The sequence below is a fragment of the Drosophila gunungcola genome, unplaced genomic scaffold (assembly GCF_025200985.1).
Source record: "Drosophila gunungcola strain Sukarami unplaced genomic scaffold, Dgunungcola_SK_2 000010F, whole genome shotgun sequence".
In the NCBI taxonomy this organism is placed as follows: domain Eukaryota; kingdom Metazoa; phylum Arthropoda; class Insecta; order Diptera; family Drosophilidae; genus Drosophila; species Drosophila gunungcola.
Genome location: NW_026453198.1, coordinates 428,058 through 446,347, shown reverse-complemented (window position 1 = coordinate 446,347; position 18,290 = coordinate 428,058). Strand labels below are relative to the sequence as shown.

Genomic DNA, 18,290 nt, shown 5'->3' with positions numbered 1-18,290 from the left:
GCTTTAAATTTACTTATTAATCAATTTGATAATAAAGTTTTACACTTTCAGGCACACGTTCAGGCAATATTCGGTTTAAAAGGTGTCGAGAAGGGTCAGCTAAGGGTCTTAGGGAGCTCAGCGATTGGATGAATACGCATCTTCGAGCAATCCGTACTCTGGCCACTACACAACAAATACTGAAAGGATTTCTCATTCATATTGTGACACGCAAGCTGAATCAAAGGACCCGTGAGCTATCTACCTGGGCTGCTATGGAGTCGTTTTTGGAGAAGAGGTGTCGGATGATGGAAAACTTGGACCAAGCTGTGGTAATTCAAACACCACACCATCAGGTGGAAAAAGCATGCATAGATATAACCCAAGTGTACAAATTGCCTATTTTGCGATGCTAGAGATCAATATTTGCCAAAATGCTCTCGATTTTTAAGCTTGAGTCCCAATCTTCGATATAGGGATGCAAAGAAAATGCACCTTTGCACAACTGTTTACGCAAGGGGCATAGCTTGCAGCAATGTAAGTCAACTCATTGTAAACATTGTCGCACGAAGCACCATTCATTACTGCACATTATCCCAGAGGCATCCATACCATCGACCTCAGCTTCATCTTCATCATCCGACCCATCTATAAGCTCTCAGCCATTACCATCAACTTCATCATCACCAGTGTCATGCTCATCTCCATTATCACAACCTAATCACCATTTAACGCTTTCTCCACCACAAACCTTAAAAACAATGCCAATGAATTACGTGCTGCTATTACTTAATTTCAAACTTAGACAATCGCACACACTAATTTCTGGGATAGGGGAATCTTCCATGAACTCTGATAAGGCAGTCGATATTCTGGCGCAATCACGGGATGCAAGCTATCGTGCGTCATTCGCAGCTGTTGTAACCCTTAGTACCACTGATTACCAGCCAAATTTCAATATAAATACTACAGGATGGAGAATTCCACAAAACATTTCGCTAGCTGACCCTCATTTCAACCAGTCACAACGAATTGATTTTTTAATTGGCGCTGGTCTGTTCTTCGAATAAAAGGGAAAATTAATTTGGATAGCACCTTGCCCACGCTTCAAAACACCAAGATTGGTTGGATAGTTTCTGGAGGGATGTCAAGGATCCTGCTTATCATGCAGATGATGACACACTTGCTGCCGTAGTAAAGCGGTTTTGGGAGATTGAAGACATTAGTTCAGAAAAACCATCGATGCTGGCCGTGGACTTACGTTGCGAGCAGCATTTCAAAGAAAATTGCATTAGGCTGGATAATGGTCAATATTCGGTTCGCCTTTTATCCACTTTAGGATTCGAATCTTTTGGTGACTCCTACTGTCTGGCCCGTCGTCGTTTTAAAAGTTTGGAATCAAAACTAAATAAAAACCCCAATCTGAAAGCGCAGTATTCGGCATTTTTACAGGAATACCTCAACTTAGGCCACATGTCTCTCGCATTAAGGGATCCAGCGGTGCCACAATTTTTCTTGCCTCACCATTCTGTTCGGAAGCTTGAAAGCACTACCACTAAACTTCGTGTCGTCTTTGATGGTTCTGCAAAAACTACATCTGGGATAGCTATAAACGACTTGCTTCTAGCAGAACCAACAATTCAGCAAAAAATCTTCAATATTTTCCTTCGGTTTAGATTTTTTAAAGTAGCTCTTTGTGGAGACATCTGCAAGATGTTCCGCTGCGTTCGTGTTTCGTACCCTGATGACTTTTTGCAATGTATCGTTTGGCGAGAGAACTCCACAGATAAATTGAGTGTTTATAAACTAAACACGGTAACTTATGGAACCAAGTCGGCTGACTTCTTGGCTATAAAGTCCATGGATCGGCTCTCTTATGATTATGGAATCATTTCCAGTTGGAGCAAAATTGGTTCGTAGAGATTTCTATGTGGACGAGCTAGTCTCTGGTGACGATTCAGTTGAAGAGGTGAAAGAAATTCGTCATCAGGTAAAGGAGCTACTGGCGCAAGCAAGCGCTCTCGAAGGAGAGTCTGATCGCGATAAAAAGCAATTGATTAAATTCCACGACGGATCAGCTATCGCCAAGGCTTTGTGGTTGGTCTGGGATCCATCTTCGGATAATCTTCTCTTTAACTTTGCACAAATTTTATCAAGTCAACGAGCAACAAAACGGATTGTGTTGTCAACAATTTTATGACCCGCTTGGTTTAATAGCACCCATTGTTACAAAATCCAAAATTTTTTTGCAAAAGCTATGGAGCATTAACATGGATTGGTACGACACACTGCCAGAGCCCCTTCTTTCGTCATGGGAGGAGTTGACATCTCAGTTGTCGATCGTCCAGAACCTAAAATTTCCACGATTCGAAATGCAATCGCAGGCTTCCGTCGAGATGCACGGATTCTGTGATGCTAGCACAGCAGCTTACGGCGCGTGCTTATATTTGCGGTCGGAGGCCAATGGAAACGCTGAAGCACATCTACTCTGCGCCAAGTCTAGAGTAGCTCCCTTAAAAGCTTTAACAATACCAAGATTAGAACTTTCAGCAGCGTGTTTATTGGCTGAGCTTATTGTAAACGTTAAGGAAACCATAGGTTTTGATTGCACCTTTCACTGCTGGTCGGACTCGTCTATTGTGTTGGCTTGGATTTGGCAACCTCTGAGGAAGTTCAACGTATTTGTATCTAATAGAAAATCCAGGAAATGCTGAAAGGTATGGTTTGGCATCATGTTCCAACAGAATTGAATCCGGCGGATGTGGTATCGCGCGGATGTACCCCCAAAGAATTGCTGGAGCACTCCCTTTGGGCAAATGGACCTCCATTTCTACTGAATCGAGCGTAGAACTGGCCCTCCCTATTAGATGCAGTAAAGAACCTTTCGGAACTGCATTCCACGGCGCTAATTGGAACCGTTGGCACTGACATATCTATCAACTGCAAGTTTCTCAACTCATTCGAAAAGTTGCAGCGTGTTTTCGCATACATTTATCGATTCATTTCAAATTGCAGAGCCAAATCATTACCTTCAACCATCTATCTTACCATTGACGAGATCACCTTCGGAACCGTTCTGCTTCTAAGAAGCATTTAACAGGTTCACATAGCGGTGGAGTATGAGGTTCTTAGCCAAGGCAAGCCTTGCCCTCCAAAGAGCAAGTCGATTTCTCTGAGGCCAATACTTAGCTCTGAGGGTTTACTTCGTGTTGGTGGAAGGCTTCAAAATGCGAGCTTCGACTACGAGGCTAAGCATCCGATATTGTTACCCATCCGGTCACCAGGGCGATTATCGTCTATTATCATGAGAAATACTTCCACGCAGGTCCACAGGCGTTGCTCGCTGCTTTACGGCAAAGGTATTGGCCACTTGGAGGCCGAAAGTTCGTGGCTAGCGTCATCAACAAATGCGTCAGATGCTTTCGGATCTGCCTGCCAGCAGATCGAGTTCAGCCTAACCCAGCTTTTCACACCACAGGAGTGGACTATTGTGGACCGTTCTATCACAAGTCAGAGGCCCGGAACAAAGCAACCCACAAGTGTTACATCGCTGTCTTTGTCTGCTTTTTAATGAAGGCTGCGCACTTGGAAGTCGTCCAGGATCTCACAACGGATTCTTTCATTGCAGCTTTGAGAAGATTCATTAACCTTAGAGGCAGTTCTCGTACTATTTGGAGTGATAATGCTACAAACTTTGTTGGCGCAAAACGAGAGCTAGCAGAACTGAAGGAGCTATGTTTGAGCGAACCGCACACGGCTTCGATAACTTCCTCCTGTTAAGCGAATGGGATTGATTGGAAATTCATACCACCGCGGGCCCCACAATTCGGTGGTCTACTGTAAAATCGGCCAAATTTCACTTCTACTGAGTTGATGAATTGAGAACTCTTGCATATTAATTTTCTGCCATCCTTAACTCTAGTTTGAAGTCAAGCTTTCGTCAAGCCAGTATTACAGAATCGCTGCAACTCCGAGCACAGCTAATAAAATCAAGAAATAATTTCAATTGAACCTATCGTGCGATTAATTTCTATTTTTAAACTATTTCCCTATAAATAATTATATTAATAAATTAAACATGTACAAAAGCCATTGTTGTCCAGAGTAATACTTTTCTGAACTCTCATAAATTTGCTTTATATAATTGCTTTTGCAATTTACGCACAATTTGGTATCAAACAGTATGTGATACTTACCTTTTCTGCAGAAACATTTGTTGGCCTTATTGGTTACCCCATTATCAAACGCGTTTTCCTCGAACATATAGCTGTATCCCTTTAGGCTACCATAGGTTTTCTCTTCGCCCACGCGGTACTGTAAATAAAAAGGAGTGTGTTTGACTTAAACCTTAAAAAAAAAAACTGTCTTTGAGAACATACCAAGTTAATCGGCCTGCACATGCTTTTTCTAAAAAACTTTACTGTCTCGTTCGGTTGAATGAAGCTTTTGAACTTTGTGCCATCGGATGCGTACTCTATGTTATTGCAGTGGTCTTGCTTCCACTGGGGAAGTTTTGTCTCTCCACGGTAAGTCGCATACAGTCCCGATAGCGCCGGATTGGGAACGCCTGTGTAGAACGTCTCGAAATCCGTAGAGAAGTCGTACATGCGATCAATAAGCCCTACTTTCTCAAAGGATATCCAGTTCGGGAGGAAGGTGTTGCCCAGTGTGGCCAACGTCGAAGGGTATCCAAACATAAACTCCTTGGCAGTGGTTCGAACTATTGGCTCCGACTTTGTGCTTACAAGCAGTGTCTTTAGAGCCATTCTAATCAAGAACGGATGGTTAGCAGTAAGGTGTGATATGGCCTGAAAAGACAATATGGTTTCCAATCATAACTATAACTCAAGGTCTTTGGATAATTTTATTGAAAGCCAATGGGTAAAATTTGTTTGACAATGTTTCTTTTCATTTCATTTTCATTTCACTTCAGAAATTCAGAAGACAACGTATAAAATCTTAAATCGAATCTCGCCCGACCGGATAGGAGTTTTTTCTTACAATATGTGTTTTTTTCCTCACATCTGTGTTGGCAGAGATTTACAAATATTTTGAAGATAAATAGCCCATAATAGTTGAAACATTTATAGATACAGATGACTCCTAATACGGCTATGACATTACATTGTTCGCCTCGTTCATTGACGAATTCATTGAAGCTCAGAGACAGAGACAAGACACAAGAGAGCTCAGAGACAGAGAAAGTATATGGATACTGTTTGAGATTTTTTTGGTTATAAAATCACGGTCACACTGCCTTTTTAACGTTAAATTCGAACTTTATGGTTTTGTTTATTATATTGTGTTGATGCCGCTAATTTTAACTTTTAAATGTTTTCAGTTGTTACCTTTTAATGGTAAAAAATATTTCTTAAAATCGTATAGTTAAAACAAAAAATGAATGAGGCCAACAATGTAGTGTCATAACCCCATAAAAAAGCACGTTGTAATGCGAACAAAGAATCCGAAGTCGTTAAAATAGGTCAAAATTAGACCTGCATATAACAAGGTAAGAAATGTCGATCTTAATGGTTTGGCTATTTCTTAGTTTATATATGAACATTTCACAATCGCTAGTTCAGAAACAAGATCCTGATACTTTGCCTGTTGAGGTGACCATACCCACGAACAATATTCAAGCAAATGTCGACCATGCGAAATAAAATTAAGGCTTGCGGAGTAAGGGGGGGTTAAACTCATTAGACCAACGTTTTATAATCGCGAAGACCCCAATGACGTTCCTCCTATAATGCTAATAAGAAAGGTACAAATTTAATTGTAAACGTCTAGGTCTATCTAGCCAGCTTTATTTAAAAAGGTAGGTGGTTGTTGAAGCCGGGAAATTTAAGAGGTAGAAAAAAAACAAAGAATTTATTCTTAGGAGTGCAACCAATTTACTTCGTCTAATTATTTAGACTGACTCAAGCAAACAACTTCGTGTATATGGTAGAAGCAAGAGAATTCTTATCAACATGTTTAGAGATAAATTTAAATAAAATATAAGAAAATGACCATGAGTTCATTATCTATATGCAATGGCAGTGGAGCATATATATATAAGATATTATTATTATATATTACAATATATCCACGGAGACGATCTGAGCTAGCTTCCAGTGCTGGGAAGGCAAATTGTCCTCATGAACCAGGTCTATTTGGCAAACTTGCACATCTGCTTCCGGTTTGAGCCAGTTCATAGGAACAATCGAAAAAATAAATAAAAAAAATTATAACTTTTTTTTAGTTCTTCGACATATAGTAATGGTTAAATATTTCTGAATCATTGTTTAAATTTCATCAAAATCGGACGACTTTATCATATAGCTCCCATAGGAAAAATCGCAAAAAAAAACTTAAAATTACAAAAAAAAATATTACTTTGCTGTTTTTTAATTTTTTTTTAGTTCTTCGACATATAGTAATGGTTAAATATTTTAGAATTATTGTTTAAATTTCATCAAATTCGGACGACTATATCATATAGCTCCCATAGATATATAAAATATCTATCTAATAATTGAGCTGCAAATCATCATAGCTTCAATGTTTTTCAACATATACGCAAGTAAATAATAATTTTAATGTTTTCAAAAGTATTTAATTTTTGCAATAGCTTCATATACCCCTGTTAACAAGTAAAATCTTTATCGATTTGACGGCAGCTTCCCAAAGGCGCTAAAATGTAGTCTTGATCTAAGAAAATTTGTTCTTGACTTCGGTAAATCCGTTCTTGGCTCACTATTGAGCACGGAAATACTAAAATCGAGATTGTTGAGAACGGTTTTTTTTCACTAAAATGCCAGATCCCAACAACTGTTAAAATTTTCTGTTTTTTTTTTTATTTTCTTCTTTTATTAATTTTTTTTATAAATTGTACATTCCAAATTATAAAGCTAAATATATTTTAAACTTATAATTTTCTTATCAATAATTAAAACATACATATGAAGGGGAGGGGAATCGTCTCTTTGCCGTCTCCTCTGCTGTGATGAATTCAAGGACGCAAAATTAACTCCGGCACCTTGAAAAAAATTATTAAACAGCGTAACAATTCATATATGTATTCGAATTTTAAAACTAAATTGTCTGAAAAAAAACTGATCAAAAAAATTTGAAACGTGGTTCTGCTACACAAAAATGTGTATTTGACACGTGCTTAAGTGAAACAAAATATTTAACACGAGTTGTGAATTATAAATTAACCGCAAGTGGCGCTGCAGCAGTCTATGTACATATGTATGTGTATTTTTTGTCTGTTTTGATTCTCACTCTTTTACGACTGTGACGTAGTGCGAGCATTTACAAGTCGAACAAGAATAAGAATCAAAGGAAACAAAAAACACATACATACATGAACTGCAGCAACTTCTCTTGCGGTGTCGTTTTACTTAAGCACGTGTTAAATAGTAAATTTAAACATTCGGAACACGTTTTTTTTGTTCACAAATAAATTAATACAATCACACTTGCTTAAATTAAATGAAAATTATTATATAAAATATTATTTCTACATATATGTAAATAATAATAATTATATGCTTAGTTTTCATTTTATAAAATATTAATTACTTACTTGTCCCTGGGCCTCCAACAAATCAAATGAGACCAATAGGTCGAACAACCGGTCTTCTATTGCGGTCTCAGTCTCCATGCCTCCACTTTTCAAAACTCAATCAATCAAAGACAAAACTTTACCTCGCGCCCTGAGCGAAAATTTCAAAGGAAAACGACAATGCCCGAAAAATACTTCGGTAACATTCCGAACAATTTGAGAGAGGACTTCTCTCACAATTTTTATCTCTTTCAATTTTTTAAAGTTTTAGACTATTTTCTTCTCGGGTTCAAGATCTTTTATTCTCGAGTTCAAGATCTTTTCTTCTCGATCAGCGAAATCGAGAACAAACAAGAAAGGAAGCAAACTTCGGCAAGCCGAAGTTCATTTACCCTCGCAGCTATTGCAAGAATTAAATATTTTTGAAAACATTAAAATTATGATTTACTTGCGAATATGTTTAAAAACATTGAAGCTATGATGATTTGCAGCTCAATTATTAGATAGTTATTTTATATATTTTTATTATATCTATGGGAGCTGTATGGTATAGTCGACCGGTTTTGTTGTAATTTAAACCGTAATTCTAAAATATTTAACCATTACTATATGTCGAAGAACTAAAAAAAAAAAAAAAACAGCAAAGTTATAATTTTTTTTGTATTTTTTTTCCGATTGTTCCTATGGGAGCTATATGATATAGTCGTCCGATTTTGTTGAAATTTAAACCGTATTTCTATATTATTTAACCATTGCTGTATGTCGAAGAACTAAAGTAAAAATTAATATACAAGTTATAATTTTTTTTATTTTATTTTTCGATTGTTCCTATATGCTATTGTCGTCCGATCTGGCTCGTTCCGACTTATATACAACCTTCAATATAAAGACAACTTTTGGGAAAGTTTCATTAAGATAGCTTTAAAACTGAGAGACTAATTTGAGTAGAAACGGACGGACAGACGGACAGACGGACAGACTGACAGAGGGACAGACGGACATGGCTAGATCGACTCGCCTAGTGATACTGATCAAGAATATATATACTTTATAGGGTCGGAAATGTCTCCTTCACTGCGTTGCAAACTTCTGACTGAAATTATAATACCCTCTGCAAGGGTATAAAAAACCAATTTCTCCTCGATTTCAAGAACGTTTCTTCTTGATAAAGTGAGAAGTAAAAATACTGAAATAGAGCAGATTTTCTCCTGGTTTTGTAGTTCTCAAATTTTCTCGGTATAGCTGTGTTGTTGTGCCAACGAAATTTGTTGCATTATCACAATATAATCGCATAGGCTTTCCACGGCGAGCTACAAATCGTCGAAAAAGATTGATAAATCAGATAGCAATTTAGCATAGACTGCTTTTGTCCTCGATCTCTATGTGTGGTATAAAACGGTCCACATAAATCTCCAGACATAAAAATGGACGTCAATCAAGAATGCGATCAGAAGGAATAGAGCCCATAATTTGTGTCATAAATTGTGGATTATCGTGGAAGCATTGCACACACTTTCGAACGACCAGGCTTCAAGTCGAACAATTCCAATTAGAGCCTTAGGCCCAGCGTGAACATGCTTCCTGTGTAAGTGTTCGGCAAAAAGTCACGTTAACCTATAATTTTTTTTAAATGATCGGAAACCTAGCTCAAAGAAGTTGGGTCGACTAAAATCGAATTTTCGAAATTTGAAAAGCGGAATCGTTTGCCCATTTTTTGCCCACCAATTAGTTTTTTTGCCCACCTCCAGTTTTAAAAATATGGGAAGTTCGAAAATTTTTAAGATTTTCGAAAACATAAAAGTTGACTTTTTAAAATTTTTTTTTTTAATCGCAAGAGAATCGTTTGCCCAAAATAAAAACTGCCCATGTTTGCCCACCTCTTAAAATTTAATAATTTAAAAAAAAATCGTTTGCCCACCTCTTAAAAATATGTTTTTTCAACAAAAAACGTTTGCCCACCTCTTAAAAATTAATTTTTCCAACAAAAATCGTTTGCCCACCCCTTTAAAAATAGTTTTTCGAAAAAATAAAAACTGCCCATGTTTGTTCACCTCTTAAAATTTCAGAATCTAAAAAAAAATTCGTTTGCCCACATCTTAAAATATGATTTTTTAACAAAAAACGTTTGCCGACGGCTTTTAAACAGCCTTGTCCGAAAAAAAACGTTTGCCCACCCATTAAAAATAGTTTTATCAAAAAAATAAAAGATGCCCATGATTGCCCACCTCTTAAAATTTAAGAATTAAAAAAAAAATAGTTTGCACACTTCTTAAAAGTAATAAAAAAAGGTTTTTGGGTTTTTCACAAGGAAACTCGAAATGAAAACAAGAATTTCGTGCTTTGCCACTTCACTTTATTTCACTTTTTTCAAAAGGCGATTTAAAGAGTTCCGTACGGTAAGCGTTTTCAAATATCGCGCAGAACTTTTCATTTCACTTTTCACACAAAAATAGACTTATTGTGCAATCTTGGTGTCGATTTATAGACCTAGTATGAGAATCGAGGAGAATATCGATTTTTAAAAAGACAACAAGTGTTTTTATTATGCAATCCCAAATTTGTGCAGGTTTGCAATATAGGTACCTGTTAAAAACCCAAATTTTGGTCAACAAATTTAACCCCTTGACAACGTGCAGACCTTAAATGTAACAAGTCATTCAGGTTATAAATTATTCAAATATTTAACTACCTGCTAAAAATTGCAACTAAAAATCCCTATTTTAGGTTTTGGTTTTCCCGAAAACGGAACACTGTTTTCCGGTTACTGTCATTGACGAAAAAAACTAAAAACTTTTTTTATTACTTTTAAGAAGTGGGCAAACGATTTTTTTTTAAATTCTTAAATTTTAAAAGGTGGACAATCATGGGCATCTTTTATTTTTTTGAAAAAACTATTTTTAATGGGTGGGCAAACGACTTTTGTCGAAAGAAGCTATTTTTAAGAGGTGGGCAAACGATTTTTTTTTAAATTCTTAAATTTTAAGAGGTGGGCATACATGAACAGTTTTTATTTTTTCGAAAAAACTATTTTTAAGGGGTGGGCAAACGATTTTTGTCGGAAAAATTAATTTTTAAGAGGTGGGCAAACGTTTTTTGTTGAAAAAACATATTTTTAAGAGGTGGGCAAACGATTTTTTTTTAAATTCTTAAATTTTAAGAGGTAGGCAAGCATGGGCAGTTTTTTATTTTTTCGAAAAAACTAATTTTAAGCGATGGGGAAACGATTTTTGTCTGAAAAATTAATTTTTAAGAGGTGGGCAAACGTTTTTTGTTGAAAAAACATATTTTTAAGAGGTGGGCATACGATTTTTTTTAAATTCTTAAATTTTAAGAGGTGGGCAATCATGGGCATCTTTTATTTTTTTGAAAAAACTATTTTTAACGGGTGGCAAACGTTTTTTTTTCGGACAAGGCTGTTTAAAAGCCGTCGGCAAACGTTTTTTGTTAAAAAATCATATTTTAAGATGTGGGCAAACTAATTTTATTTATATTCTGAAATTTTAAGAGGTTTGCAAACATGGGCAGTTTTTATTTTTTCGAAAAAATTGTTTTTTTGCCTTCGGCAAATGATTTTTTATTGGGTAAAAAATTATGAAAACTTAAAAGTTCAATATTTTCTAAAGTTTTTACTTTTTCAAAATTCTAAAAGGTGGGCCAACGTGGGCAAACGATTCTCTTGCGATTAAAAAAAAAAAATTTAAATAGTCAACTTTTATGTTTTCGAAAATCTTCGAAAATTTTCGAACTTCCCATATTTTCAAAACTGGAGGTGGGCAAAAAAAACTTATTGGTGGGCAAAAGTGGGCAAAAAATTTCGAAAATTCGATTTTAGTCGACCCAACTTCTTTGAGCTCGGAAACATTGCATTTGACGCTGATTGGTGCCTCTAATAGGCGTCCTCCAACACGTATTAAATTAAAAGTTCCAATTCATGTTTTTGTTTTGGAAAGAAAAGCAGTTAATTTTTAGGACTAAGAATTTTGTTAGCTTCTAATGCTGCGATCTCCTTAGAATATTCTTTCCGCAGGATCAGAAAGGCGAGAAGAATAAAGGTTTCTTTTGCTTCGAACGTGATAAAGCCTTGACATCACCAATTTTTAATTTTCGAACAGGAGATGTGCGGTTAAAAATTCGCAGTACGTAAGAAAATACAATTAATTAAATATTAATAAAATAAAATTAATATTTTATAAAATGATGAAACTCGATCAATTACCGTTTCACAACTGTTCTGCCTTTATTTGCTACTCTTTACAACTACCATTTTGCGAAGTTCTAGCGATTCTTTATCTATTTTTGTGGTGAATAGGGGATTGGGCCATTTTGACTTTTCTGAGTCCATTGGTCCATTGAACCAAATTTTTTGTGGGAGATCAATTGCCTTGCATCCGCGAGAAGCAATGTCAGCAGGGTTATGTTTGCTCGCGACATGCTTCCAAGTTACTCCAAGAGATTTTGTTTGCAGCTCGGCAATACGATTACCAACGAAGCAGTTTAATGTGGAAGAATGCATACCCATCCACTGCAAGACAATACTACTACCAGAAAACTTCAATGGAAAGAGGACTATTATTATTTTTGTTCCATGTTTGCACAGTAAAATAGGTGCGCACAACTCCAATCTCGGAAAAGATACTGTCTTAATGGGTGCGACCTTGGAGTTGGCTATTAACAAGGTAGATTGAAAGCTAATGTTGCTCCCACTGACGCGTAAATTTAAGCAGCATCCAAATGCACGGGGTGATGCATCGGAAAAATCCATGAATTAAGAATAGTCTATTAGCATCTGTATTTACGAAGCGTGGAATTTCAATCTTGTGCAATTGGAAAAATCCGATTCTATTTGTCTCCAACTGGTTTGAAGTTCAGGCGTAAATGGTTCATCCCAGCCTAGGCGTTGAAGGTGCAATTCTTGCACTAAAATTTTGCATTTGATGATCATTGGGCTCAGGATGCCAAGCGGATCGTAAGTTCTGGCCACCAGCGATACTATTAAGCCTCTGGCCAGCACCTCAATTGTGGATTGTTCATACCGAAAACAAAAGGTGTCCATACGAGGTTTTAATGCGAGGCCGAGGGCCTTCGATATCTCCTCATCGTCGACTTTTATTTTAACTTCTTCGTTTCCTTTTCTCCGCTTCTCATGGTTTGAGTTCCATTTTGCTAGTTGTAATCCAGCTTTCGCTATAAGAGAACTGACTTCATTAGCCTTGCGCTTAAGTTCTACCAGTGTATCCCCACGTGTCAATAAATCACTCACATACATATCTGAGAGCAAGATTTCAGCTCCGATGGGATTCCCCGCTTGATGGGTATCTGCAATATGTTGTAGACTTCAAATGGGCGAATAGCGGGCACTCGAAAGTCCACAAGTTACTGTATTTAAGCATCGGTCCATTGGGTGAACTTCAAATTGTCTATGCATCTTAGACACTACTGCTATTAGTGCATAACGATGCAGTATATAAGATAAGAGTGTAATGATGAGGTATCGTTGAATTCTAAGACCAGTAAACATAATCATGTTGAGGGTTATTCCAGTGGTTGTCTTGGCCGAAGCATCAAATACAGCCCGAAGTTTCGTTTTAGTGCTTTGGGGACAAAGGACGCAATTTGGCGGAATAATATAATGACGCTACGCCAGTCTATAAATGCTGTATACAATTTTTTTAATGATGGGTTTCAATTTAATCTTGCTTCTAGTTGCAGATAACGACACTTAGAAATATTGAGCAAATCACCAAGTCATGTTGGTGGGCTTTTGAAGGGCAGGCGATCTTGTACTCTACTTGTGTCAGAAAGTCAATATGCGCTGCAAAGTGATCGTCGCAGATAATGTTATATTTTGTTTGAAGATTTTTATTGTGCAATGTTTCAAACTCTTCAACTTCCCAGAACCTTTACCTCAGGTCTTGCAGCTCAGACGTGCGAGCAAGATTCCAACGACTTATATTACTCACAGAGTCTCGTAGCTTACCACCAACACCAAGCTAACTGAGTGCCTCGAACTTATCAGAAAGTCGACGCGGAGGCTTAAAATAGAAGGGATCAGCTTGAACAAAGTTTTCTGAAACCATCCAGTCTGAAGTCTTTTTTCCAGTCGTCGGGCTGGTTGGCAGATATAGCTCGAGTTACGGATAACTGAGAGGACCAAGAGAAGTTGCATATGCGTGATTTAAGCTCTGCAACTATCGAAAACATCAAAGCTGTTCTTACATCGGCAATCCCTGAGATTTCCTGTTGATTGCGATGCAATTTTACTGCAAGCGTTTGGCAAGTTTCTCTGTGATAAAATCTACTTCAGAACAGGAATCCAGTAAGGCACGAGAAGGTTGAAATACTCCATATTTGTCCTTGATGAAAACTACAGAAGTTGTCAAAAGAGATAGGGGAATCTTTATTCAAGCTAACGCTACAACCGCTGCTGTCTACTGAGAAGGTGACTCTAACGTGTGTTCACCCTTATGTAAGACAGTATGGTGAGCGCTGTAACACATTCTGCATCGCGTATTTGAATTACACTTTGCTATCATGTGCCCATGTCCCAAACAATTCAAACAGAGGGTAAAAAAAGTAAAAAAAGCGATCCACAATTGAGAGTATTAGGTATGATGGGCACATACCGAGTGTGTGACCAAAGTCCCTGTAGCGTGGGCAACTTTTGGCAGCTTGCGTAGTTTAAAAAATGGTTTACGCCTGTATGAGCGTGATCTGCTTTCCTTGTGTAATTCAGAAGATGTACTTCGAGAACTGCACCCCGGCAATGCCGGCTGAGATTTCTGTCATTTGTCCCACATTGGTAAGAATGTATAATCCTGTGTACTGTCATAAATAAGTTTAGTTTCTTTATCTACTTTCGAACAAACAAGGTGGATGATAATTTAATACACTCTTAGAGAAGAGATAGTGTTTAAAATCGATCATGGAACAGATTTAGTCATTGGTTGAACATCTGTAGTGTGCAGACATACAGAGTTCACACTGTAGCATCGGCAACAATGTCGCGCCAGCTTATCCCACAGCTTGACGACTGCAACAAATATATCCATGTATGCACATAAGATTCCTTTGCTCTCTCTCTCTCTCTCTCTCTGTGCACCGCTCTCAGAGATAAACATAAGTTAACATATAAGGCTTTTGCGTAGCTGCCGGCTTGACCGACAGCGCCGACTGCGCAGCATAGAACTAAGAATCCAAGAATATAATAAACGTATTCATATAAAATATGATCAGTGCGTTATATTTCTATTGAAAAATACTGCGAATCTTTAATATTAACTTTAAATGGCGACATTCACAGTGATTTGTGTTAAAAAGCCTAAATTAAAAGGTAAAAAGTGACGTACTGAAAAAAAAGAAAATATATAATATAATATAAAAAATTTTAAAACTGTTATAAAAACCAAAAAATAATAAATTCAATATAATAAAAAAAAAACCCATTTCAAAACATCAAGTGAAAAAGCGAGTGCCCGAAACATCTAAAAAATTTAAAATCATCAAATAAAAAAAAAAAGTTTGTGCGAGGACCAGCACAAACCTGAAGACAAGAAGAAGGACGGAGAAATGCAGAACAACTAATTTTTTTTTATAATAATATATTATGTATTAAAATTGTACAAGAAGTCGGTCCAATTAGAAAACTTTTTTAAAGGCAGAAAAAGAAATTGTAACAATAAAAAAAAAACACATATATATAAATTCACGCAGAGCTAGACTCAAAAAAAAAAATTGTAAGCACTAAGCTAAGCAACAGTCAAGAACCCGAACCCACAAAGCCCAAAAAAGACTAATAAAAAAAAATCTATACATTTACAAACCTGTTCTTATTATGGACACAAACAGATGCATAGAAAAAACACGAGAAAGGGAATTCATGAAGGAAACCCACCTCGGTGTACCAACTAGAAGTTGAATATATGGAAAAATTCAATCCAATTAATTCCCCATTGATATTATTATTACTATTATCAACAATAGAATGGTTTTTTCTGTCATTGATAAAAATGCATTGCTTGGCAATGTAATCATGTTTTTAATTATCCTAAAATAAATCCTTGTGGATTGGAATCTATTTCCGACAAATTAAAAGAAATAAGAACAAATTTCGATAAGGCATACAAATGTCTTTCCCAAAACCGCAATGTTCAGGGAACAACCATATAAAAACACGCTAAGGTTCTAGTAGACATCTTTAATGAAGCACGCCTTATTATTTACGAACACAGAGATAAATTATGCAGTAAACACTGAACAGATATCTAAAAATTATTATCTAAATTTAAAAACAATCTTAAAAATATAAAACAAAAAAATATGTTAGACATATTTTACTTCCATCTATCCTTAATACACCACAAACATTTGAGGAGGAATTGAAATCAGAAGAAACAGAAGAAAAAGACTCCGATACTGAGGATTTAATCGAAACAAACACAGAAACCGAATTCCCAAAAACCGAAGACCGAACTGTCGAATCAGGAAAACTCGGACTCCGACGAAATTATATCATATTTTTATATATATCAAATAATATCATTTATTTGACGGACGACTCGATTGCCAATAAAGCATAAATGAAAGAAATAACCTCGGCCATTCCAGAGTTCGTTGGAAAAAAATCCACTTGTAAAGAGTCTCAACAGCGCTGAGATTGGTCAACCTTACCAAGGGACCATTCGAAAACATTGCTGTTGAGGTAATCAAATTTAAAATAGTTTGATCAACATTGTACACCGTTTAGAACGAAACAACTATTAACAATATTATCAGTAAACTTCAGGCCACTATAGTGAACGAATCTTCTGACGTTGTAAAAGCGAAATTATTAAACATATACCAAAAAAGAAAAACGGCTACAATAAAAAACAAAACAGTTCACTCTATTACTCTTAATTTAAATGTATTTGTCGGAGAGTATGTAGTGCAGCATTTCGACAGGTATGACCATGGGTTGTGCTGGGTGTACTAGATATACTAAATACTAGTTTTGGTAGAATGGGGACTCAGTTTGCGAGCTGAGGCCGAGTGTGGCTTCGTATGCGTTGCTAGGTCTGGTCTCTCTTTTTTTTATGCTTCTGGCTTGTAGCGTGGCGTGAGATAGACACGTGCTTGATCCTTAAGAGAGAATTATGAGCAACAAAGGCATCGAAGAATCGCTGCATTTGCCAGAATTAAGCTCAGGCAATCAACAACCAAACGATCAAGTAACCAGCAATGACGACTTACAAGGGGATGACTTTAATTCTCCGACATATTCATAAAAGTAAAACATGAACTTATACAAAAATCACTCCTCTTTTTGATAGACACCGGAGCGGATATTTCCCTCATTAAAGAAAATTCCGACAACTTCGTTGATACGGATTTCAATAACAACATACAAATATCAGTAATAGGCAAAGAAGAACAAGCAATTATATAATACCACATAGTTTTTCATAACTTCATAGACTTCATAAAGAAATTCAAATTGTCCGAATTTTAAACCCTACAAATGAGAACAAAATAGTAAACCTTCAACACGAATCTATTGACAATTATAATATTGTCAACTTAAATGGCACAATTTGAAACGAAAAAATCATTAATAAACTAAAACAAAATTTTCTGAATCAATTTAAAAATGTCTTAACAAATCTTTGTTCAAAATATGGTGACATATTCGGTCTTGAAACCGAAATGATATCTACTAATAATTTCTACAAGCAAAAATTAGAAGTGAAAGATGATGAACCCGTGTATATAAAAAACTATAGAAGCCCACAATGTCATAAAGAGGAAATAACTAAGGAAGTGGACAAACTTATATAAAATAAAATCGTAGTATCTGAATATAATAGCCCTTCCAAAAAATCATTACCTGACTCAAAGGAGTAAGGATGGCGTTTAGCAATTGATTACCGTCAAATTAATAAAAAACTTTTAGCAGATAAATTTCTACTACCTAGAATCGATGATATACTGGATCAATTGGGCCAAGCAAAATATTTTTCTTGTTTAGATCTCATGTCCGGGTTCCACCAATTTGAATTAGAGGAATCATCCAGAAATATAACTTCATTTTACACGATTACCTTATGGTTAGAAAATAGCCACAAATTCTTTTCAGCGAATGATAACAATCGCATTTTCCGGTTTGGAGCCATTTTAGGCATTCCTCTACATGGATCTACATTATAGGATGTTCAGAAAATCATATGCTGAAAAACTTAACAAACGTCTTTGACCTTTGCAGAAAAAAATAATCTTATACATCCGGAGAAATGCTCATTGCAGATTTATTGAATTTTGCAATTATTATCGTCGGTTCATTAAAAACTTTGCGGATTATTCTCGTCACATAACTAGATTATGCAAAAAAGATGTTAAATTTGAATGGACACCAGTGTGCCAAAATGCTTTTGATTACTTAAAGAACAAATTAATGAGTCCAACATTACTACAATACCCCGATTTTTCTAAAGAATCTTGCATAATCACGGACGCAAGTAAACAAGCTTGCGGAGCAGTCCCTACACGAGAACATAATGGCATACAGCTTCCTGAATCTTACGCATCGAGATAATTTATTAAAGGGGAATCCAATAAAAGCACAAAGGACCAAGAACTATTAGCAATACATTGGGCAATTAACCATTTTAGACTTTACGTTTATGGGCGACATTTCCTAGATAAAACAGATTATAGACCATTAACATTCCTCTTTTCTTTAGATAACCTAAACTCTAAATTAACAAGAATGAGATTAGATTTGGAA

General features: G+C 36.2%; 1 protein-coding gene across 7 annotated transcripts in view; it reads right to left on the bottom strand.

The window, feature by feature from the left end:
* The window catches only part of LOC128263668 (scavenger receptor class B member 1), a 294,139-nt gene that overhangs the window by 129,903 nt on the left and 145,946 nt on the right, over window positions 1-18,290 (bottom strand). For all 7 annotated transcript variants that reach the window (XM_052998748.1, XM_052998745.1, XM_052998743.1 and 4 more), the window contains 2 exons: window positions 4,359-4,787; window positions 4,176-4,293 (listed from right to left, as the gene is read on the bottom strand). In XM_052998748.1, coding sequence (XP_052854708.1) covers window positions 4,176-4,293; window positions 4,359-4,787 — 547 coding nt within the window. The remainder of the gene's footprint in view (window positions 1-4,175; window positions 4,294-4,358; window positions 4,788-18,290) is intronic.